This window comes from Camelus ferus, chromosome 11 (genome assembly GCF_009834535.1).
Source record: "Camelus ferus isolate YT-003-E chromosome 11, BCGSAC_Cfer_1.0, whole genome shotgun sequence".
NCBI lineage: Eukaryota > Metazoa > Chordata > Mammalia > Artiodactyla > Camelidae > Camelus > Camelus ferus.
In genome coordinates this window covers 12,918,697-12,944,000 of record NC_045706.1, presented here as the reverse complement: position 1 = coordinate 12,944,000, position 25,304 = coordinate 12,918,697, and the positions used below count along the sequence as shown (strand labels likewise).

The 25,304-nt window shown below is 37.9% G+C and overlaps 1 protein-coding gene across 5 annotated transcripts in view; it reads right to left on the bottom strand.

Moving 5' to 3' along the window:
* The window catches only part of HSPA12A (heat shock protein family A (Hsp70) member 12A), a 272,940-nt gene that overhangs the window by 194,834 nt on the left and 52,802 nt on the right, over window positions 1-25,304 (bottom strand). For 2 of the 5 annotated variants that reach the window (XM_014558206.2, XM_006183472.3), the window contains 5 exons: window positions 21,399-21,481; window positions 15,511-15,620; window positions 12,254-12,307; window positions 7,071-7,191; window positions 4,084-4,276 (listed from right to left, as the gene is read on the bottom strand). In XM_014558206.2, the coding sequence (XP_014413692.2) occupies window positions 4,084-4,276; window positions 7,071-7,191; window positions 12,254-12,307; window positions 15,511-15,620; window positions 21,399-21,481 (561 nt within the window). Of the gene's footprint in view, window positions 1-4,079; window positions 4,277-7,070; window positions 7,192-12,253; window positions 12,308-15,510; window positions 15,621-21,398; window positions 21,482-25,304 lie in introns of those variants that run through there. The other 3 variants (XM_032490815.1, XM_032490816.1, XM_032490819.1) reach the window with 2 other exon arrangements.

Sequence of the window (25,304 nt, the reverse complement as noted above, 5' to 3'; positions counted from 1 at the left end):
ATTTATTGAAATACTTTTCATATATTTTTAAATTTTTATGACAACCCTACAAGGTAGGTATCACTACCCTCACGTTCCACAGGAGGAAACAGTCTTTGATTAAATAACTTGCCCAAGGTCATAAAGACAATACATAGCAAACCCAAGATCTGATTGTAGAGCTGGAGTTCTGGAAATAACCTGATGCTGCCTGTCACCCTGTGCATACACGGGAAGACACTGGTTTGGAAAACTGATCACACCGTGCTTCCTTGTTGTTCCCCTGTCCAGTCTACAGGCTTTTACTGGTGAAAATACATTCTTGTCTTTCTGACCCTGTGAAACACGCAGCCTATTTCCAGGCACTGTAGCCGTCTGAAAGTAATGAAATAGTTTTGTCTTTTAGAAATTCAATAATTTGGAATTTTCCCTCATTTATATTGACAATCCCAGCCATTGATCAGCTTCAATCAATGAGTCTTACTCTATTTTCACACTGTCAGATTACTCTGGATCAACAGGAAAGAGAAAGAAAGTAAAAATTAGGCTTACGCTCTCCATTTGCTTGCTCAGCTCTTTACCTCTGACAGCATAAATTAGATTATAACCATAATTCCTATCTGAATAATAGTCAATCAGAATTAATGAAATTCAAGTTTACTGTTAGATTTAAGATATTTTTAGATAGTATACAATTATTAGAAATAATTAACAGGACACAAATATTTCTAAAGCTATTATTAAAAGAGAAATAAAAACAATTAGGTTTCTCCAAGTCCTGATAATCTTCTCCTTTCTTTTTCTGCTTTTTTCTTAAAAAAAAAACACCTTGCTTGCTTAGGCTGGTGACAAGAATGTTAATTTTAATTAATCCTTGCAATTAAGTCTCAAAGGTGTCTCTTGCCATCTCATAGGTCCCCAGGAAGTAAATCCATGTATTTCTGGCTCTATAATTTACCAGACAAGAGTTACATAATTATTTGGAATACATACATATGTTGATTTTAGGAATTTATTAAAAGGGAAAAAAACCTTCTAGGAATAACTTGATGCTCTTTAATTTTCTGGTTAAGTGAATATCATATACAAAAAACATCTTTGTTTCTATCTTTACTTTAAAAGGTTTCTTAGTAGGTTAGCAAACTTTCCTGTCCCTCTGAGGCCAATCAAATAAGCATGGCTGAATCTTTCTTTTACAACTGAGTATTTTGTTGTCTCTGATAACTTTATCTTGTATAGGCACAAAGATGCAGAAGAAATGCAAGAGTGAGCTGGATGTAAATGAATCTTGGGCATTTAAAAAAAAATGTTTAAAAAACCAAGTAAGCCAAACAAACAGACCAAAATCTCTAATTTTTAACTTGTGTATATGTGTGACTGCTGCATAATGGGGGAATGCTGGTTAACTGAGTATTCTAATTAATTGATATTCTGCTGTTTTACTGATACTAAAAATGTATTCATTTATTCAACAAGTACTTCCTGAGAGCCTATCAGAAGGGAGGAATTTTTCGAAGTGTTTGAGATACACCAGTGACAACGAATTTCCTGCACTGATGGAGTTTACATTCTAGCAGGAGAAGAGAGAAAATCAGCTTATATATAATAAAGCATACAATATGTTAGAAGATAACTATTATGGGGGAAATGGAGTAGGGTAAGGGGGAATCAGTTTGGGAGGAGATGAGTTACAATTTTAAATAGGGTGGTCAAGGTAGGCCTCATTGAAAGGATGACATTTGAGCAAAGAAGTGATGGAGGCAAGAGAGTGCACACGAGGCAGAGGGGAAAGCAAAAGCAGAGCTGGGGTGGAAGATACCTAGCCTGGGAGGCCAAAGGGCGGAAGGGAGTGTAAGAATGGTAGGGATGTGCGTGTGTGCACGCGTGTGCACACGGTACACAATAACGTACTATTAAAGGCTACTGTGATTGGTATCCTCTCTTGACCCTGATTCCCTGTCAAGGGCCAACAGTGCCACGCCCCTGAAAAACACCATGGTAGTGTTGCCACAGATTAAAATAAAGGTGCCACTACTAGTGTGCAAAGACACCTTTTAAAAGTAAAGGAAACATTTCACTTTTTAATTGCTGAGCTCACTTCAAAGCACCCTGACAACTCAGGTCTATGAGGTAAGACAATGTGGTTGCTTATGGTTAGTAGAACACAGTGAACTTACTAGTCAAAGCCAGCCAGAAACAGCCCTGAAAATAACCCCTCTCATTCCCGTAGCTAAACCAGTTTCAGGAGATCCTGAGAAATCACATGAGTTTTTACTTTTAAAGCTTACACACAGCTACGTTAAGTTAAACTTCCTTTACTCGTTAAAAAGCTAGGTTTAAACACGAATGAATAAAGCATGTCTGTCTGGGAAGTGAATGATTACCATGTACATTCACAGACTACTTGGATTCATTTGGATAGTCTAATTATACTTAAAAAACACATTTTCAGAAAGGCATTCTGCTTTGCTAAATGACTGTCAATATGAAAATGCATAGCATTAGTTATTTCAGCTAAAGAATGTCAAGAACTGAATAATCAAGCATTAGGTTACCAAGTTTAAAAGTTAATACAGCAGCACAGAGTATTTGTATTAGTGCTTTAAGTAGATAAATTAAATTGAAATGTGTCTCTTAAGCAGTCATTGAACAAGCAAGATGAGAAATAAATTGAGCTTCACATAGGCCTTTATGGCATCTAACGACTGTGTCTGTCAACACACAGATCCTTTTCACTGAATTCAGCACACATTTTGCAGACCTTGGGCCTGCAATTATTTCATTTCCTTTCTTGGAAATGTAATTTCCACTTACTTTTGGAGAATAAAAGGCAGACAAAAGGAGGAAGGAGTTGCAGTATTTTCTGATTAAGATTATCTGTGTAAAATGGTAAAGGAAAAAAAAATCTATACACGCACACTGAAGCATTTCTCAGGAACTAACTTGTCAGCCAAATTGCTTTTGTGTCTAGATATTGGTTCAAATGTAGCCAGATTGTTGATGTCAAATTAGGTGCTAAACAAATTTAATAGGAAAGATGAAGAATGAATATAGATCATCTTTCTGTAAGAACGGTTCAGATGACTCCAGTCAAAAGAAAGAAACATGACTGGAGGAGAAAATGTGCTTTTAAACACAATGAAATTAGATAAAACTGTAAATCAGCAAAGAAGGTCATTCATTCCGAAAGAGGAAAAAAAAAAGTTAATAGTACCAATAAGAGAAATGCAAGAGTGGAAGAAAATACCAGTTGGCAAAAATAGATCTAAATTGAATTTCAACTTCATTTGTCCAGGCTTCACCTTTTAAACTAAGGCAGGTAGAGCTACAAAAAAAGGGTTCTTTCTCTCCTGATAGAACAGGAAATCAGAGGTTTAATTAACCGTGATTACAATATTCGCTGATCTGATTTGTCTCACCCCTTCCTTTTCTTTATGTGACAAACCAGCTGACATCCTGGCAAGAGAACTAAAGCAAAACTAGACTAATTTCAAAAAGAGCTTGCCATTGTTATAAAACAAATTGATCCTCCACCAGATCTGTCTGAAACACATTCAGCAGCAGGATTAACTCTTTGACAATCAAAGTACCACTTTCACGTCAGTCTATGTAGTAACTCTTCACATAGCATGTTTTCAATCTCAGGATAGAGCAGTATTAAGGCATATCTTTAATTGAGAACCGGAAAATAAGGTTGTAAAAACGTACCCTTCAAAGTACGTTTGAAGATCTAGTATCTTCCTTGGCTGCTCATGAAAGACCATTAAGAGGGATGATCTAAGTATTTAATCTTGAAAGAATGATTAAGCGTCTTCCGATGCTGAACAAGGATCATCCAAGTCAATTCTTTGCGTAGAAGAAGAACCTGATTACCAAACCAGTTTAAGGGAAGGGATTCTCTTCATACGTGTCTGCTTTGCATCAGAATAAGACCTCTAAGCTAGGAGCCTGGAATCAAAAGTTGGCTCCTCAAATGGAGGAAGAAGAGTTATTTATTGGCTAGCCAAATCAAAATCTCTCTCAAGAGAAATAAGCAAAGTAACACACAAGTTAGTCATCACAGATTCTTCTACATACTACTTAGTAAAGAGCATCATTACTTACTGAAATGTAACCTTGGAACTTGTGCATCCTTCCAATTTACACGACCCTTCACCTGGTTCAGGTGTTGGGGGGGACGGGCTGTTGAATTCTGCCTCCAGAGTTTTCTTGTTCAAGGCTCTTTTTGTTACACTGGATACAGAACCCAACACTGGCATGGATTTGGACTCTGAGGTGGCTAATATTCCAGTTGGACCTTAAAACCAAACACATACCTCAAGTTTAATAATTCTGTTCGATGCTTGTTAATATGGTCCTGAAAAACAGATTAGCTGAAAATCCCTCAGGAAGTGAAAAGGCCAAATTTTGTTAAAATTTCAAGAGCATGCTGGAAAATGCTCTTATTAGAAATCTCCCCTGCTTTGGTGGTACTACTGCTTTTCACTGCATCAGGACCATGCTGAGAAATTGTGTAGAGACCTTTAACAAACCATAACCCCAGGCCATGGTTCCTTCAACTAAGCAGAGTCCTTAGTAATACTGGAATTGTGAAAACTCTACTTCTTACAGAGTATGGCTTTCTGACAGCCCTACTTGAACCATTTGGCCTCTCAAGAGTTAATTCTTCCCAAAACTCAGCTCTGATTTTAAACAGAAAATGGAATGTTGTCAAAAGGCTCTTTTTAAAAGGCTCATGAAGGCTTCTTGAGCATTAAACAGCTTTTATGAACATTTTCATTTTAATGTGATTGAGAAGTAAGTGGATTTATTTCCGTTAAAATACAAAGATTACACAGATTATAAAAATTAAGTGGCAAAGGGTTTGGCTGTCTACTTTTTGGTCTTTTCTACTCTTTGGGCTAGGACTGAAAAATGATAACAGGGCTTGTTACTGAAATTATTGGCATATCGATCTAAAACTTCTGGGCTCTGAAGCTAAGCTCCATCACTACTTTTTTTTCTATCTTCAGTTAGATACTATTCTAGACAGTTTTTTCAAAAGCAAGATTCTAATGTCTTTCTTGAAACTTCAGAAGGAATCCTTTTAAAACAAAGCAATTTAAGAAATGTCACAAATGTACAAATAAAATTAGAACTTCTAGAAAAAAATTATGCTAGAGAACAATCTTGAAAGGTGCATCTAAAAAAAAAAGACAAAACTTGAGAGTCTCTTTATCTTTAGGAAATGTCAGATCATCTCCGAAAATGGAAAGTACTAGTGGGTAGAATCTAAAATAATAGCTAATCCTTGATCATTACTATTAAGCTCTGGAATTTTATTCTTATGTTTGTATATGAACATGTCTGATGTATTATAGCAGTATAATATATGAACTCCAAAAATGAAGTTCCAATTTGAAAAACCTATCTAACATGGACTGGAAAATTGTTCAGCCATTCTATGATCCTTAGTTAGCCTTACTCCATGTGGGAGACACAGACCCCCTCTGGTCTAGTGGGAAGCCTCAGCTCACACAGCATCAGTGTCTGTCTTCCTCATTTATTTCTTCTACACCACCTGAGCAAACAAGTTTGTGACATTACTGAATATTCTGGTTCAAAAGTCCTTTCCCTCCTACCTGTGATAAACCTCATGTTGCAGAGGGACATGTCAGTAAACAGAAAAGGGCGGAAAGATCAAGAAAGTTCATTTCTGAAAATATAAATCTGAAGCTGAACTCAAGATAGTCCTCAGAGCAGCTCTATTCTGCCCTGGATAACTGTCGACTGCAACACTAGATAGCTTTAAACAGCCTGTCCTTGCAGAAAAGCAAGATCTGTTTCTGAATACACACCAGCGCCTGCTGCTTGTTCTGCAACTGAAGCCAATTAAAAAAGGAGGGAGAGTGGGTGAGCTTAGCCAGAGATCTTATTTTTCTTATATTTGAAAAAAAAAAAAGAAAAAGAAAAAGCCTAATGTTTGAGATGATACTGATTATTATTATTGCATCCAGTTTAAGCTGTCGATTGTTTTCCAAAGGGCACTTGCTGCTCTTTGAAATGTCAGTTTTGTAGACCACAGTTTGGGTAAAACAAGGGAATACCAGTTAGCTCCATCAGAAAAATTCTAAAGAAAAAGGTGCTTCTCTGGCTGCTGGGAGGGGATACTAACTCATTTCGGATTTGAGTTCTGCAAACCTCAGGCTGCCTCTGCCTCTCTTATGAAACTTCCTTTCTCCACTTTGTGACCTCATCTTTACTGTTCCCAGAAGCCTCTGTGTGCTGAAGAAAAAAATCTCAGAGATTCAAGTACACCTGAGGAACAAACCTATCAAACTTATCTCTGTAATTTGCTCCCATTATGCAGTTGTGCTGTTTTAGCTTCTTAATCCCTTCCCTGCCCCTCCCCAGAATTTTCACAAATGCAAATTGTGAGCTCAAGATGCTCAGGTGGTCATTTATAGTCAGTGACAGAGCTGGACTTCCTCATTCACTTGGTGCACAGGCAGAGACAATAAACTGAATGGTAATGAAGAATAAAGATGATTTCTCTGCATCTGTAACTGATGTGTAATTACTACTATTATTGCTAATTATTGTGTGCTTTGTGCCAGGCACAGGGCTAAGCACTTTTCATATACTGACTCACTTAATCATTAGAATAAGCCTATCAGACAGTCCTTTTATTATCCTCATTTCATAGATGAAGAAACTGAGGCACAGAGAGATTGAGGAATTTGCTTAAAGAACAAACAGCTAGTAAATGGCAGCGCTAGGATTCAAACTCAGGCCTTCTGGTTCCAGAGCCTTTACTCAATGCTACGTTGTTGCCAAAGCCCAACCTGGATGTCTTTACACAAGGGCATCTTGCCTTAAGCAAATCAGATCCATAAAAGCCTGATTTCCTATTTGTAAACAAACATACCAATAAATAAAAATACGTAACAGCCCTCATGAGGTATCTATCAGTACCTCTGCCCATCCAGTACTTCTCATTCACATCAAAAATAATAATAATTTTAAAAAGACCATTTTATGTTAAGAAAGGACTTAAAGGAAGATGTTTCAGAGAGGAAGAGTAGGACTGTGGAGAATTCAAGCCAGCTTACTACTGCTATCTGCTTCTGTTGTCACCTTTCTGCGACGCAAAATCCTTTCTAACTCAGTTTCACTGTTTTCAGTGTGAAGGGATTTTAAGCTTCTTGAACTAGTGGATTTGTTAAGTGTCCCCTAAAGTGAAAACAAAACAAAAACAAAAGCAAAAAGGTTAATGTCTTAATACAACATACAAAAGAATATAAAAGTCAAACCACCAAAACATTACCAGAATTTGAATGGAATTAGGAAATAAAATGAATTGGCTATATATATATTTTTAATGTACATATTGGTAACAACACACAAGTGTTGGATCATTTAAGAAGATGCTACTGATGATGTAAGATGATAGCTTTCATATCAAAAGAACAGCACAAGACCACCTCCTGATGAGCTAACTACATGAAATTCAGTGGTGGGAAGGTACTTGCACATCAGTGATTAAGATTCTGATGTGTGTTGACTGACCACGTGGAGAAGAAAACAGATATATTGAACTCACCTTAGAAGATTATCTTGGTATGGCAGCCACGAGTTACTGAACCCAAATCCTTGCAGCACTGAAAAATGTGGCTGATTCTTCAGAGAGAATGACCCTGGCTGCACACCTGGTGACAATGGTGTCGTGACTGCCAAAGGAGGCACATAAGGCTCTCCAGTGGCCTACCCAAAGACGTGCTGTGCTGAGCACACTTGACTTCATCGTGGAAGAGGAAAGGTCATAATCATCCAGGGAGACAAGGAAGGGCCTGGCACTGTAATCTCATATTCGTAACAGAGAAGGCAGTGAACATTTTATTCAGGGCCCAAAGGCACTGAAGGAAACAAGAGATAAAGCTGTGCTCCTGCTGAAAGGGTACTGACTTTAAAGACGACAGAGAAAGACCTCGGCAGTGGCCCCCTGCCCTGGCTGCTCTAGGAAGTATGTTGTGGAAGGAGAGCTGTGGTTTTCTATCTCCACTACCAGTCAAGTATTTGTACAGAACACTGGGTGCTGTATTTCCTCTTATGTGTAAGGATTTAGCACCCCACCATTACAAGTGGTCCATTTTCTTTCATAAGAAATGCCCACTTTTTCTTTGAAATAGCCCTCCTCAGCTATGCCACAGGGTGAGAAATAAAAAGCCAGGAGAACCACAATCTTTGATCAGAGAAAATCAGGACCCCAAGTCAGGTATAACTTGCCAGACTTCATGCCAGAGTCAGAACGCAGCCTTTGTCCACCAAGGCTAACAAACAGGCCAGCCTTTGTCATTTCAGCTCTCTGTGGGCTTGCCTTAATCCTGCCCCCTGCCCCCTGCCAACTTCCTGAAGGATTCTAAGAATCCTACAGGCTAAAATGGTAACTCATGTTTCTTCTTTAGCCTATAAAACAAAAAAAGTAGCTTGTAAAATTAGGTAGTTACAAACCTTGTATGATTTAGGTTATTATGTTGTTGGGTTCAGAAAGGTGATTTTCCCCCGCAAACAGCACAAAGTTATAGTAAAGCAGTCTGTTGTCAGGGGAAGACTGACTAACAAGATTAGGAGATCATATTCTTCTGTCAGCTGTCTAACCAAAACTGACTGTAAAATACTTAAAGCTCATATTTTAATCCAGCATCTGATACTTTCCCCCATGGAAGCACCTCTTTCTGCTTTTAATTTATTGCAAAAATTCGTAAAATACATTAAAGAAAAATCATTTTACATGTAACACTATAATAGTTTATTTTATAATTTAAAAATTAGATGATTTGGTTTTCTTATTGAATAGTTAACAATGCAGATCTGTACCTACTCATCAAAGACTGATATAAGGTAGGACAGACACTGACATGGTAAAGAAAACAGAACTAAAACCAATTCAGATAAACAAATTTTTTTAATGTATTAGAGAAGCTATTCCTATATGTGTAATATTCCCAACAGCTGGAGTTAACTCAAGAAAAAGGTGTGTGTCTGTGTATAGACATCTACATACACATAAACCTTCTAAAAATATCTTTTACCGAAGAATTAATCTTTAACCATATTCTCTGTTTTCGTTTGGATAATAGCATGACTTCCCCAAATTCCTGACTGTGGTGAGCTATCCTCTCATCACACCGGATACTGAAGGAATCCATCTTCCAAGTTCGAATCCTCGACTCCCCAACTTTTCCCTCCATTCATTGACTGATCCAGTTGATATGAGCAAACTTTAAATATGGAGGCAATTATGGAGGAAAGGTTTCTTTCTGCAAGGATCTCAACTGAAATGACTCAGGAGCTCAGCTGGTAAAATACCAAGACTGTCCTAATTATCTATTTATATTATAATCATAAAATTAGAGAATCAGAAGTTAACTTAGAAACCATGTGGTATACACGATTCCTTTACTTTGCAGAGAAGAGAATATGAATTCAGTGAGCCTTTGGGTTTGGGGCCAGGTCCCACAGTTAAGTCAGTGATAGGGCTGGACCTTGAGCTTAGCTCTTCTAATGCCCAAAAGAGTACTCTATTTCTATTTCAAATTGCTTCCATCATTTAACAATATCAGTCCCCACATTAGTTAAACGTTCATAAAACTGACAAATCTAATTGTCAGGGGGCAAAATTATTCAGCAATTCCTGGGTATTTTGAAAAACTGAACATGTTCAAAAGAAGACCTAAGAGTATTTTTTAAAAAGTTGTTTTTGTTTCTTTGATTTAGAGGCAACAGAACTTGAGAAGACACTTTCAGATTAATCTGTATTGATTTACTCTTCAGAAATGGTCATTTCCACTTAGAGTGACTTTTTAATGGCTGGGGTGACTCAGCAGTTTTCCAAAATCTCAAAAACGAAAAAACAAAAACCAACTCGTGTGACTATGAGAAATGAGCTATATATTTTTTTATCTACGAAATACACAGCTTTAAAAATTAAGTGTAAATAGACTTGGAAAAATAAAACACCAACTTTAAAAACTGGCTTGAAAACAGTACAACTCAGAATATAGTGAGGTTTTCCAACTTCCCCAGACATGAGATGTGCTTTCTCCCCGTGTACTAACTTTCAGCAGCAGGCTTACAACTCAGGTCATTTTCATTTCAGCAGAAACGCCCCCCACAATGGGTTTACTCCTGTCCTGCAAAAGAACTGAACACAGTCCTTCATGGCTTGTTGGCATCTCTTTGGGCAGATGCTCACTTTCCACTTGGGTACACAATCTGAGGCTTTTCATGCTCTTTTCATGTTTGTTTCTCACGTGCCACAACTGTGAAGTTGGTGTCATGGGCTTTGCTGGGTACTAATTTTGATAATCCTAGTAGTCCGAACTCCAGCAAAAAGCACCAGTAGAGCCCCATCTGACAGGGGCTTCCCTCCTCTTTCTCCTGAAACAAGCTATATAGTTTCTTGGCTCCAAGTGACTGGGATTTACAAATCATCCATCATCCCTCAAAGGAAACTTCTATGGGGGCAGTGAAAAGTTGCCATTTGGCAAAGAAAAGTAGGGGAAAACATTGTGGGTGCCACTTAAACAAAAATTTAATGCAAACAAATAATATTTCCAGAGTTACAGCTATGAGTGATACATTAATATCGGATAAAGTAGAGAAATCTAATGATAAGTCCAGGGCAAAAGAAGATGGGGGAAAAGTTGCAGAAAGACGTTTTGACTATTTTTATAGTTTTTCAATTATTTCACAAAAATCTGTTCACCAAATTCTCTCCTTGGCGTGGCACAAAACTATAGTGAGTATGACTGTACAGTGAACGTGATCTTTAAAGGCGGCGCTGTAATTCAGCAAACTTGCCACCACCCAGCATCGTGAGGAAGTGGGAGGTCCTGGTAATCAATATCATATGGATCTTCTGTAGACGTCTTGATTTTTCAAATAAACCTGATTTTTGGAACAAACTCAGTGTCGTTTACTCTTTCACTGAGGATCAGAACTATAACCCGAGGACCTCAGAATGCCCCGGGGGGCAATTTCCTGAACAAGAATTAGCATCATAATGTAGAGACAAAAAAGGGACTGTCATAGGGCATTCTCCTTAATAGAACACTGGACAACAAAACTTCCTCATCAAAGAATCCATTAGATAATAACCACATAATTTCTCGGTGGCTTTATTACTTTATTCTGTAGGTAGACCACCACAGTTAGCCAGTGTTATATCCCTCTCTTTAGTGCTAATTCCACTCACCTAAAACTACAGCAACCTAAATAAACCATTCTGAGCTAAGTCTACTGTGCCATGCTTGATGAAATAATTTTGTTTACCACAATTATGTGGATGTCTGCATGCAATGCGTAATTAGCACAGTAATAACAAACGTGGGAATATTAGCTCTGCACCTCCGCCCCCATGTTTGCTGACTTACTGTGCATAATAACTGGTATTGAGACTATAACAGGAGCTGAGAACAGAGCTCTTAGCATCCGAAACATTTTCTAAGTGAGGCGTTTGTCTCTGACAGAAACTGTTGGACAGGGCAGTACTCATTTATTCTGTTGGCAAAAGCTCATACGTTGGAAAGAAGAACTATGACTAGAGATGGACATTAAGCATGTTCTTCAATGGATGTGAATCACTTTTTGAAAATGAAATTAGTAACAAAGAAAGGAACTTTTATTTTATTCTCCAATTTATCATCAAATGATTTTTTAAACTATGAGAAAAGCAGACTGTGACTCTGATGCTAACGTGATTGGGCAGAAGATCAGATTTACATTTAAGCTCCTGGAATTCCACTTTCATGTCCCAAAGTTAAGCACTATGCATGCAAAAGACTACTATATGGTATACCATTATTATCGTCTCTATTTGTTCTAGACTTACTTATAAATAAATCTACTATGATCTACATGTAGATTTATTTATAGCATTATCTACTTTATTTATCATATTTCTACTATGTTTCTGTTATTAATAAGCATGTGCTGATCATATCTCACCAGACACTTCATCTTCAGGCTGTAATGTAAAGAATGGAAGGCAAGAACAGGAAACAATGATTTGGGGGAAAGTGGACCCATTCTTTTAGAAGAGAAACAGCAGAGTACTGATACATTACTAACACGCCCAACAGAGAAATCCATAGCACAATTGAATAAACTATCAAAAGAAATGAGGCTAGTTGTAAATGGAAATATATCGAAACCAATTATTCTTAAAAATGGATCTTAAAAATGTTCTTTCATTTTCCCATTAACTAAATAATAAACTGAGAGCTAGTCTTACCAGTATTCCTTTTAGTTCATTCACTGCACTTTCAGAGCCTTTTGAAGATTCTGGCTACAATTTTAAAAAGAAGAAAAATTACTGAGTAATTCATTTTTAAAGTATCAAACAAAGATTTTTACACGAAAAAGTGCTGGCAGCTTATACTCTATCGACTATATTTTTTTTAATTAGGTCTATGTCTTATGGTTAGGAAAAAAATTCATTAGACATGTTAGTGCTCCCAATGGGGAGTTGAATCAGAAGTAACAGTCAAAGCAAAAGGACTCAGGCTACCACCTTCGAAATATCATTTTGTTACCTCCTGTTATCACTATACATAGAAAAGATGTGGTAACCATTAGAGTTCAAAGACTGAATTCCAAATTATTCAGAATGTTTTACAATACACGTTTCTCCACTCTCATTGCTGGCTTTGCGCCAGCAAGTGAGGACGAGGAAGGCAGCAGTGCAGAGCAGGAAGCAAGCGACAGGGCAGAAAACCTCTCTCAGCTCCGCCAGCTCTAGGCGAAGGCCAGCCTACAGGGGACTGGCGCGTCTTGTTCATGAATTTCACAACAGGGCTGAGTCGGAGCAGGGACCAGCAAAGAACCCGGCTTACCAAAGAATGTTAGCATCACCGGCTATCACAGCAGCCAAAGACCTCAAAGGGTGTGTGGTCCAATCACTTCTTCTTACTTATGAGGGAAGTTACACCTTGAGGAAGACTGTATTTGAATCAGGTGTTTTGATCACAAGCCCAGTTCTCACCTGGCTACACCATGAACAGAATAATTTGAAATGAAATTCTGGGTAATACTTGCCTGCCCCACAATACCTAACAGTCTCTGTGGATCCCTCAACTAATTTAATGGAGGGAAAATTTAGCATGAGGCCCTCCACGAAGAGATGGCTAAAAAAGATCTCTGATCTCCCCTGTGCCACTTCCTTTCACAAAGGATCAAGATGAAGAGGAAAACCTACAAGACACAGTGAAAGGAATCCCTTAGGTCTCTCATTCCTAGAAAAGAGGCAAAGCTAATCTTTCTCTCATCCAGAAATGGAGGTGATTAATGGCAACCTATAATCCTTTCCTCTCAAAAGATAACAAAAGAATAATATCCTACTTTGATTTTTTTTTAAATGGACAGAAAAAGTGAGAGAGAGAGGTTTGCTGCTCATATACAAATTAGACTGAGGCATTCAACTTTCAAAGCCCTGGTTTTCTGTGAAATACACATGCCATCAGTGCCAGTCACAAGTGCCAGTCAAAAGCTCTAAGACACTAATTTTAACCACATCAACACCACCAACAACATCAAGGAATTTAGGAAATACACAGTTAAATTAGTATTCTCAAGGCAGGCTTGACTTCTGCAGGTAAACTGTTCAGTGACAAGCTGTGACTTTTGAACAGACGCCCTGGCTAAAGGCATACTCAAAAAAGTGCCGCCATGCCACTCAAGTTGCCTTGATTGCACAAGCCCTTTAAAGCTTGGAATGCATACTTTCACACCTAGTGACATTTCAGGAAAGCACTGATGGTACTGGGGAAAGAGGTCTGTACCAAGGCATGCACTGACTATTTATTTTAAAGGTTACTGACCAGGTCATTCAGCACTACAGCTACAGAGTTTAATGATTACCAGTCAAAGAACCAGTTGTCCACTGATCCTTGTTCAGTTGTTTTCCAGATTTTGAATTGACCTTAAATAATGCGTAACTGTTGAGAGAGTCACGGCAAGAAAGAAAAAGGACAAAGTGATATTCTGAAAATGAAAGTACATAACGGAATACTGCTTACGATTTAAGAAGTTTTCAACATTTTTCTTTCTAAACTAATTTTATTTCTTTATGACACAGCATTTTTCTCTAGTAATTGTTTGGTTTGGCTTATTCCTTCTGAGATAGTTCTGACATGAAAGTCATAAAAATGTATTCTTTTCTAAGGTTCTACTTAGACCCTGCATTTTAAAGAGTTTTCACATTTCATTCCATTTGACCTTGATGACAACCGTGTGAGTCAGAGAGGGCATTTTGTGGAGGAAAAATACTGGGAGGCTGGGTGCGAGGACCCCAGTTCCAACAACGGTGCTGTTACTCACTCACCAGACACAAGCACTGAAAGAGTTGTGCCCAACTGTCTACACACTCAGCTTCTTGTCCAGATTAAATTCTGTCCGTTGCTTTCAGAGCACTAGCACAAGACTGAATTACTCTCCGTAGCTGGCCAAAGCTTCCATCTTACTAGATGTAAATCTTCTTTTGGAGTGGAATACTTGTTCCCTCTTTCAAACCCCTTTCCATGCACAGCCCGTATCAAGGCCATTCCCTGCTTTGCCCGGCTATCTTGCCTGCCTGTGACAAACTGGCAACTTTAAAAGCCCAGCAGAATTTCTAATGAACAGTCATGACACTAAGGGACATTGAAGCAGTTGAAAAGGGGCGATCCTTGAGAATAAGAAGGAACCAAAAAAATCTGATTTAAAAGAAGAGGAAGAAGAAAGAGAATCAATCTGTTGACACCTTATCAGAGTGAGTAAAGAAAAAACATTTTTCAAGGAAAATGTCAAAGACTCAATTATTGGGTTTGTTTAAATGGGACAGATATACAAGGGGAAGGGAGTACTGAACTAGACACCAGGTGCTCCCATAGACTCATAGCTGGAGCTCACCGTGGTCTGGTTTAGAAGACAGCTGCTGATACCAATACACAAGATTTTCTCCTCAAAGTGACCTGGCATACGCTTGTGATATTCATGAAAACAATCATTTAAATTTCACTATCTTTCAAAAGTTGTCTTAGGTCTGTTCTGATATTATTATTTGATCCCCACCCCAACAAACGAAAATACAAGCTTCAGGAAGGCAGGGATTTTTGTCTCTTGTTTACTGCTTTATTCCCAGTGCCTAAAACAGAACCTGGCACATAGTAGATACTCAATAACACTTGTTGACTTATATAAAAGACCCCAAAATTGAAGAAACAAAGGATGTGATGATGGTTATCCGTTTGGTATAAGAGTTCCCATCAGTGTCTCCCTCAAGGACATGGCAGCACTCTGCAATCATGGGACTTTCTGCAGTGACCGAGGTTTACTATGAACCAGAGTCCTCCTGAAACATGCTTACATGGAAGCAAAGGCATTTATGACACATTAGCCTTCACCCAAGATTTGACAATCTTTTCATCTCTATCCTTGAACATTCATCAAATTTCAAATTTTTACTTGAAAAAGGAAACATCAAGGGAGAAAAACCATTTAGTCATTCCATACCTTCCCCTTCGGTCTAGCTGTCTGATTAACCGGTCTGAGATGAACTCCCTTTTTAATTCTGTCCATCATCTCTTCAACTGCTTGCCTCTTCAGATCTGTGACTTCTTCAGCTATTCAAAAAATACACACATAAATCATTTTATGCTACAAGAAAACAGCTAATTCCTCTTTCTGCTGACTTAGAAATACTGCACTATATAATTAACCACAGTCATTTTCCAGACAGTCACAAAACACCAACAATTTACTACAGTTAACTTTTTTTTTAATAAAAAAAATCTTTTAATAAAAGATTTGCTTCAAAAAATAAGAGTTAAAACTTTTAAGGTATAATTTGTAGCCTGGAAATCACCATTGGCTCATGTATGTTAAACAAAGTGGATTTGTTCCGTTTGTCAGTATAATGATAGACCTGGCCTTTAAAAACCCAACTTTGTACCTAACCCCAAATAATCATTCACCTTTGCCTCAAAGATGTTTTTATAACTCATAATACATCCTATGTCAATGAAATCAGCCCAAAGCAGGAATAACTATCAAAAAGCCTATTAGAAAATAAAAGATCAAAGAGATCTTTTTACTTGTTGGAAGAAATCCACAGGCAAAAGATGAGCAGCCAATAGGTAAAATCTATTTTTAAAATGCTATCTTTTGTTTAGGGATCACATGGGAAGAAACACTTAAGCAAACCTTTTTAAAGTCTTCTAAAATTGTCAGTGTTAAAAGAAAACATACATCCAGAAATGGCTGCAATGAAGTAACTAAATTTGATAAAAAAAATTTCAACTGTCTATTGTCTAACCTTTACAATCTTTTGCTGCAAAAACAATAAAGCTGTTGAAATACTGATCAATTAGATGAATGCAAGTGAGGTGAGCGGAAACCTCTTGACTGGAATAGTGAAATTTGTCTCTTACAGAACAGCCTGACCAAGAAGTACTGAGTCATTTTGGAACACTTATCACCATTAACACAGTTCTAGATCTTGTGTTTATCTCCAGCGAACTCACTGCAGCCAATACATTTAAGTTTAAATATTTCATAAAGACCTTCCTACTAGCATTTTTAATAGACTCCACATTGTAGGGCGGGCATATGGTGGGCACTCAGCAAGTATCTGCCTACTGACTGACTTGCTAAAGCTTGGGGTTTAAATGGCTGTCAATATTTTTTACAATTTGAGCAGAAGTAATTAAGCTTCAAAAGGATGGCTTCTAAATGGAGGCAATCACAACTATATCCCCAAGCTAATTAACAGTCGTGTCGGGCTTTGCGCTAAGGAGGCCGAAACCGTGGCTTCCTTCTCTGCTACATGGCAGGCTTCACTCTTATACATGCTGAGGGGAGCAACTAAGAGAATCCAGAAGGTTCCATTATCCTCGACTCTGCAACATCCCAATGATGGGATTACCGCTGCCTACATCACATAACCTAAGTTTTCTGACAGTCTTGATTTCAAATAGTGTTCTGTCATCTTCATAAGCCATTGAAATGCTAGAAATTCGAATTTGTCAATATCCAAATAGCACTTTTCAGCTCCAGAAGTCAAAAAGGTATCTTTTGCCAGGCAACATGGGAGATGTGGCACCAAAGACAGAACTCATCCACCAACAAATGAAAGAAAACAACTGTGGGTTGATCAACTATGTGCCCTGAAGTAGCATTTTCTCGGGTAGCCTCTGCTGATGGTTCAAAACCATCAACAAGGGGACAGAAAAAAATGACAATGGATAGAAATTCTTTCACTCACTCATTCACTGACCCACTCATCAGTATCTGAATACCTGTTACACACTACACGGTGCTTTTGCTGACTCTTTTCAAAATCAGGGGAAATAAGACCCAGATCTGTGATTCTAGCACCTGGTGTGAGTATGAAATTTATTCCCGGGAATTAAAAACATTTGATTTTCAGAAAGGCTGCCATTTTGAGTGAGACTTGGGAAGAGCTGCATGGCAACAGGAACACCGCCTACAAACAGATTAGCGCTCTGGAAGGAATGACTGAAACCCAATTAAATGCACCATACAAAAACTAATTAAGGCAGACAGATGGAGAATTATGGTCAACACCATTCAAATCTGCTGCAGCATCTAACATAGCAGGAATTTAAAGTAGTTTCTTATTTTTGCTTGCCAGAATCATAGTGATAATTCAGAGAAGTGCCACTATCTGTATTGTGTACAGACTATAAACCAGGCTTTAATTTCTCAGTCTTTTTCAAATGTAAAAGCTTAATTGGTCTTAAGGAAAAGAAATCACTCTTATCGGAGACCCTACTCAGTCAGGCACAATACAAGGCCAACGGCTAGGTTAGCTGCACAAGCTTTCTCTCTCACCAACCCTGTTTTTGAACTAGCAAAAAGCAATCTATACGAACTTCTGAACTATTAAGCAGTTCTAATAAATCTGCAAGAATCACCTACAGAGAGCTCATGGTATGTTTTGTAATTCTTTTCTGCAATCACGCAGTTGGTAATTGTCTCACAAAAGCATGTAATCAGAGGGACAAAAGAAATATGCAGGATACTGAAGATTAAAGAAAAGGGACAAATGAAGACAAGGGGTCTAATGTTATTGAACTGCCGCAGGAAAATAAAATCAAATGTTCTTTGAGTTAGTGCTTCAAGGTCAGTCTTGGATCAGAAAGCTACATGTAATTAATTGAGGCTTAAATTTTAAGACCCACTTGAAAAATAAGTTAGTTCCTCAAAAAAAAAAAAAGAACCACAGACAAAACCATCACCTTATTGCTCAATAAAACCTTTTGCTACTAACTAGAGGAAATGAAAATGAATTTTTAAATTCCACAGGTTTACTTTTCTCTTTCAGTAACATTTTTAAAAGGCATTAAAAAAAATCCTATGCCACCATGATGTACAAAATTTCTAGAGAACACATCATGGTTGAATAAGTTTAGATTTGACCTAAGTTCACAAATTTAAGAAAATTTCCTTCCTACAATGATCGTAAGAGCCTGCTGAATGAGGACTTCTGCCCTGCAGGGTGGTTGGTACCTTGTCAATTTTTTTTTTTTTTTTTGGATAACATTTTGAGTATTTTCTATGTTCTGGGTATGACTCTAAATCCTTTACATGTTGTGAGACATAATTCTCAAAACAATTCTATGAAATAGGAACTATTATCCTCATTCTATAGATCAACAAACTGAGGTGAGAAAATATCAACAAATTAATGACCTAAGTATATGACAAAAAGCAGACAAACCTCTGAAATCTCAGAACTCATCCAATAAACGCATCCTTATGAAAATTAGAGTTATTAACTGCAAAGTATGTAATGATATCTTGTATTTAGACCTTAAAAACTACTTCTAAAATATTTCACAGAACTTCCTTTCAGTTAAGCTTTTTAAGAGTCATAACCTAACAATGTAGGTTTCTCCATTCATAAGCTATGAAAAGCATACCAAATGTGTAGTAGAAGCCGTCGTACGATGCTAACATTAGAAAACACTGTGACAGCAAGACTGGTTCCTACATTATAAACACAAACTCCAAAGTGTCTCAGATGACCCCAGTGTTTGGTGCTCGACATTCATCATGCATTTAATCACTGTTGATTTATTCATTCAATAACTGCTTTTTAATGTGAATGATTAACAAGACACTATAAACCAAGACTTTGCCAGACAGAGCAAAGTATGGATATGGTACCTATCATTTAAGGCATCGTGATTTTAGGGTGGCTCCAGTTTAAAAATCTCAGGAGCAATTTCTCTGTCAGTAACTCATCTTAGATTCCCAAAGTAACAATCCAGTAGCTCAAGGATGAGGGAGAAAATGCTGCCACATTTCATGAACTGTAAATGAAGTATCATTTTCATGAGGAAAACTGTATGGTCGCTAACAACGGGAGTTACGTTCTAGAAGACTTTTTTTTTTTAATTTGAGGGTGCTGTTGAGCTAATAATGCAATTTACTGACAAGGGGTAAATTACTCCTTTAAGCCCTCCTGACCCTCTAAGACTTGCCAATTTTCCCAAAACAAGATCGAAACAAACAAAATTTTAATCTTAATTATGGTGTCAGGGAAAGCTTAAAGCCAGTCACCCAAAGAATACGGTTGCCCTGCAGATCACCGAAGGCAGGACTTCTGAATCCTGCAAAGCCTTGTACAGAGCAGAATTTGCCTTTTAGCTGCATGACTATGCAGAGGAATAGATTCCAAAGGGCTGTAGGAGGCACAGAAATTCAGTTCACACAGATAAAGTCAAACTGCTTCCATTTATAATAGTGCTGCAGGGTTCTTGCTAAGAAAGAAAAGACTAAGTCTAAACTTGGATTCATTCAACATTCATGAAAGCTGAGAGAAGCTACAGAGAGGAGAAAACCCTTAAAGAGTCTGCATCTGTTTAGGGGGAGAGAAATGTGGAAAGAACTCAAACATCAGAGCAGAGGCTGTGGGCAGGGGTGGACACTAAATCCTAACAGTAACAAAATTTGAAGCAAACTGCTATAGCAACACACAGTAATGAGCCATTCATTCTGAATTACTGGCACTAATAAATAAGAGGAAGAAAAGGAAGAGCCTCAGAACACACAGACCATATGCCTGGAACCTGCATGGGAGAAGTAGAAACAGAAGAGCACCTTGCTAGAGGATGGGTAGGAGGGCAATTCTGGAATGAAGAAAGAGGAACAAATGCACAGGGGGCTTAGAGGTAATGGTCCAGCCATGAGATGAGACAGATGTAATGAGAAATGAAGCTCAAGTAAAGGCAGAGGACCATTTCTAAGCAGATGACAGGGTCTGGATTGTATTCTGATGCAGGGAGAAACACAGAAACATGGTACGATGTAGGACAATGTCATGATTCCCCTGACGTGAGAACGCCGCACTACAGGGGTATGAGAGCGGCTGGAGTCGGGCAAGTAGACCCGGAGGCAGGAAAAGGGGGCCAAGAAGTCTGCACCCATCTGGGCTTGAACCAGGCAAAGCCACCATGCTTTGTAAGTAACAGGGGTTCTCCCCTCACCCACTCTCATTCCTTACAGTCTGTTCTCTGCTCTCTCACTGCAGCCAGTGTGATTTTTAAAATTTCATCATGTTATACCCCTACTTAAAACTTCTACTGTCCTTAGGATAAATATCAAAATCTAAACCAACGTATTCAGATTCTGGCTCCTCTCTACCTAGCAGAGTTATCTCTTGCACCCAACATTCTAGTAATACCAACTTTCAGTTTCCTAACAGGCCAAACTCCTTCCCCACTTTGGTTGGAACTTTGAATCTGTTGCCCCTCTATGTGATTTACTTTTACCATAAATACCCTGACTTCCAAAATCCACAAGTACTCAGCTTAAACATCACTTGCTAACACCAGCAGTCCACCTCCATAATCTCTTAGATCAGTGCTGATAATCACTCCTCCACAGTGCTGATAAAAAATTATATTTAAATAATTGTATATTGAACTGGTAATTACTTATTGCTCCCTGTCTCCCCAACTCACATGTAACTTTGTCTTGTATCTCCAGTACACAGCCACTGAAGTGTACACAGTAGGTGCTTGATAAAGTCTCAGTTCACCTGCTATCGACTCTAAAAAGCCTTTCCCCAGATCCCTCATTTGAAATTACTCCCTCTTTCCTTTACACCCCAAAGTACCTCATCCCTTAATGAAAACACATTTCCCAGCAAACCTCACATTACAGTGACGTGTGTGTCTCTGTTTATCTGCTCTAGACAGTTAGCTTAATGAAGGCAATGACTGTTCTTTGGTTCATTCTTATAGCTAGCTGTTAAGTTCACAATTCTCCCCCAACAGTCTGCTCATAGTTAGAGAACTCAACAAATGTGTGCATTGTTGAAAAACGGTACACCATCAACTTCAAAAGTAAACTTAAAAAGTAGTGAGAATTACTTGTTTCTGGTTGAGCTGCCTTTTCCTTCTTAGCACCACTGCCGCTGGGGTGGGATCGCTTCCGGATCATGGACATGAGGGATCTTTGGGTGAAAGAAAAAGACCAAGAGGACATTAGTGGATGTCTTATGATCCAAGAAGTAAAATATACAGGTTCTAAATAATCAGCAAAAATTCAACTCTTCTGTAGGTACATGAATATATAACTAGAATTTTAAGTAGCCTACTTTCCACTTTTAATAAATTATTAAACGTTTCATCACTTTAAGGAAGAGAAAGATGTCTCAGCCCTCTCTGTGTAAAGCCAAACTAACTGCCAGAAGAAGGGGGCTGCCAATATTACTAATATGATACAGAGACATATGCAAAGTAACACAGATACAGAAAACCTTTCAATATCCACATATAAAATTCAGAAACAGCTACCTATGTAATACATTTGAGGGAGAGGGAAGGATGAAAGAATTTAGGCAATGTTTTTGGTAAATATCTACTTGTGAAGCATGAGCGTAAAAACATCTGAATCTGCACAACACAGACCAGATATTTCAGGGATAAAATATATTTAGATCACTGTCTCTCTGGTTCATGTTTTTCAAATCTGTATAAAATCCAAATCATGATAAACTTGACCATATTAAAATTTAAAACTTCTGTATGTTAAAAGAAACCATGAAGAATAAAAAGAAACTATAAATCAATGAGAAAAAGCACACATCCAACAGAAAAATGGACAAAACTAAGAAACTCCACAAAAAAGATGCTCACATTTCCAACACACATATAAACAAGGTACTTTACTTCATTAATTATTAGAAAAAACACACAAAAAAAGTCACACTGAGGTTTTACTACACACTCTTCAAACAGGCAAGAAATTTTAAGGCTGATAATGTCAACTGTTGATAGGTTCGTGGAGTAACAAGAATTCTCAAACTGAAGATGTATAAACTGATAGCACCATTTTAGAAAACTGTTTAGCATTATCTAGTGGGGCTGAAGATACACATATCCTATGAGCCAGTGATTCAACTTCTATATATCTTACAGAAATACAAGCCCTTGTGTACCACAAAATACATACAGGAATGTATGTAGAATTTCCAGAATTTCCCTGAACTGGTAATAACTCAAATGTCTATCAGTATCACAATGGATAAATACATTTTGGGACAGTCATAAAGTAAATTATGTTATCAATGAATATGAGTGAACTTTGGCTACATAAAATAACATGGATGAATCTTACAAAATAATGTAAAGTCAAAAGAATAAAACACAAAGGAATATACTAAAATACTAATTACATAAAGTCAAAAACAGACCATATACATAATTAATAGTAGTTTAGGGGTCTACGTACACAAAAAAACCTTTTCTTTAAGAAAAGGATAAAAGGAAAGGACTCGAGGGTCCCATCATTGTTCAATTTCCTGATCTGGATGGTGATTACATGGATGTTCACTTTATACTATTTTTAAACTGTACATAAGTTTGTGTACATTCTACATATGTGTGATCATCCCCCTCCCCCAAAAAGGTTACAAAAAAACAAATGAATCAAGAATTCTTAAATTCTTCCAACTACACTGTAAATGTCCTCAGTGTGGTAAACTGGATTTGACAAAATACAGTCCTGAGGAAGACAAGCTGGGAAGCCAGCAATGGAGGTAAGAAAGGCATAATGTTGCCTCTAGAAAAAGGGGCAACCAGATACACAGTACTGCTTGCTCTGAGGTCAGAACTGTGGTCCTTAGCTACTATCATTTTTAGATTTTTTTTTTAACCTCTCACTTCTATCTTTGGTTGTATTATTTATCCCCTCTCTAATTGCCTTTTCTTAAAATTCTCAAACACACTGAATAATCCCCCACAAAGCACAGCAAAGGGAAAGCTCTACATCCTGCTCTACCGTGTGAAGTTTCTGGGACTTACCAACTAGGAAACAATCACTGAGCTTTTTGACTTCATCTAGTCTGTCTTCTTTAGGCTCAAAGTGGCCCCAAATGGAATTATTTTCACAAAAGTCAGAACTTCTAATTTGCACAGAATTTTTAAATAAGCACATTTTATACCATAAATTGAAATAATGCACAATTTATTTGTTTTTTCCACCATGTCAACTGGAGGCAAGAGTATTCAATGTAGACTTGTTAACATTTCATAGTAGGGTGGGCCTTGGAGAGGGGCTCTCACTCATCAGAGGCCTCTCCTCACCTTCTTGCGACACTCTGTAATGACCCCAACTCTGGTTCTGAGAGGAGATTTTCAGATTTTATTGTACATAAAGATCATTGCATTATTGTTCATAAAGATCGCAAAACAAGAAGTTGTTTGTACTGCTTAGAATATTTATATATATTTACATAAGTGAACTAAGAATGTATGTTCATCACTGTAAACCACCTAAGTAGATGAGAGAAAGGGCTAGCTTTAAATGTTCTGAATTGAAGTATAAATTGAAGATTGGTATGGTGCCCAGAGGAAAATCATCTGTAATATTAAAAAAGAACCATCTGTCATGATGGTGTTTAGACTACAGAGAAAACAGATAGTACGGGTTTCAAGGACAGATGACAAGCCCAGGACACGACATCTGGGACCCATCATACGAACCTCTGGCTAAACCTGCCCAACTTCATGACCATTTCAACTGAAGGCACAAAAGCTTCAAGCAAGTATTCCCCCAAAGATGGGCCAGTTCATTGGAAAATATGCACCTTGAAATTCTTCAAGAAGTGTCCTTCACGCCCACTGTGTCAATTAATTTTATAAGTCAACTTGACTGGGTTGTGGGGTACTCAGATACATGGTCAAACATTATTCTGACTGTTTCTGTGAGGATGTTGGATGAGATTAACATTTAAACTGGTAGCCTGAGTGAAGCAGATGGCCCTCCCTAATGTGGGGTGGGCCTCACCCAATCAGATGAAGGCCTGAATACAACAAAAGGGTGACCCTCCCCCAAGGGAGAGAAAATTCCTCCTGCCTGACTGCCTTGAAATTAGGACATCTGGTTTTTCCTGCTTTCTGACTCAAACTGAAACATTGCCTCTTCCTGGGTCTCCAGCCTGCTGACCTTCAGACAAAGTACACTGTAGGCTCTCCTTGGTCTCCAGCTTCTGACTCACCCTGCAGACCCTGGGACTTGTCAGCCTCCATGATCATGTAAACCAATCCCTTAGAATACATTCTCTTTTTATGTAAATGTACACATGTACATACACACACACACCCCAGCTCTTTGTTCTGTTCTCTGTTTCTACTACAAAACAAGCAAGGAATGCCTTCCTCCTCTTTTCTCTCTCCCACCGTCCTCTAGGTCAAAGGAGCAGTAAGATGTGGGGGTGGGAAAAGCAACAAAGCTACTTAAAGAAGCCACAGGCTCTAGTCTTTTTTTCCCACTTTCATTTCTATCCATGTCCTACATCAGGGCAAAACAAAGAGCTCAGGAACAAAGTTGGAAAACCTTGACTAGTGGATTCAAAGTACACTGAAACTCAATACATATGCAAATATATTTCTTTAACAAGAAAGCATTCCTTACCAAAAAATAAAAATCTCTTTCTACTGAGAAATTATGTCTTATACTATTTAAATTCATCTTAAAATAAAAATCATTCATGTTACTCAATGAAAATTTTCTTTAAAGGGACTTATAAAAGAGTTCATGCTTTAGACATACATAGTCTGAATCCTACATTCATTTCTCAGTGTAACTCTACGGTGCTCTTTGAGAAAATATTCTATGGTTATACTTTACTTTTAATTCTAAGGGCTCTCAAGATTTCTAAGACTAAAAATTAAAGGCCAACAGCAAGATTATAATCACTTCTTAATAGTTCTCCCTCCTCACAGACAGAAATGACCTTTCTCATCAAGCACAAAATTCTAGACCTTAGAAAA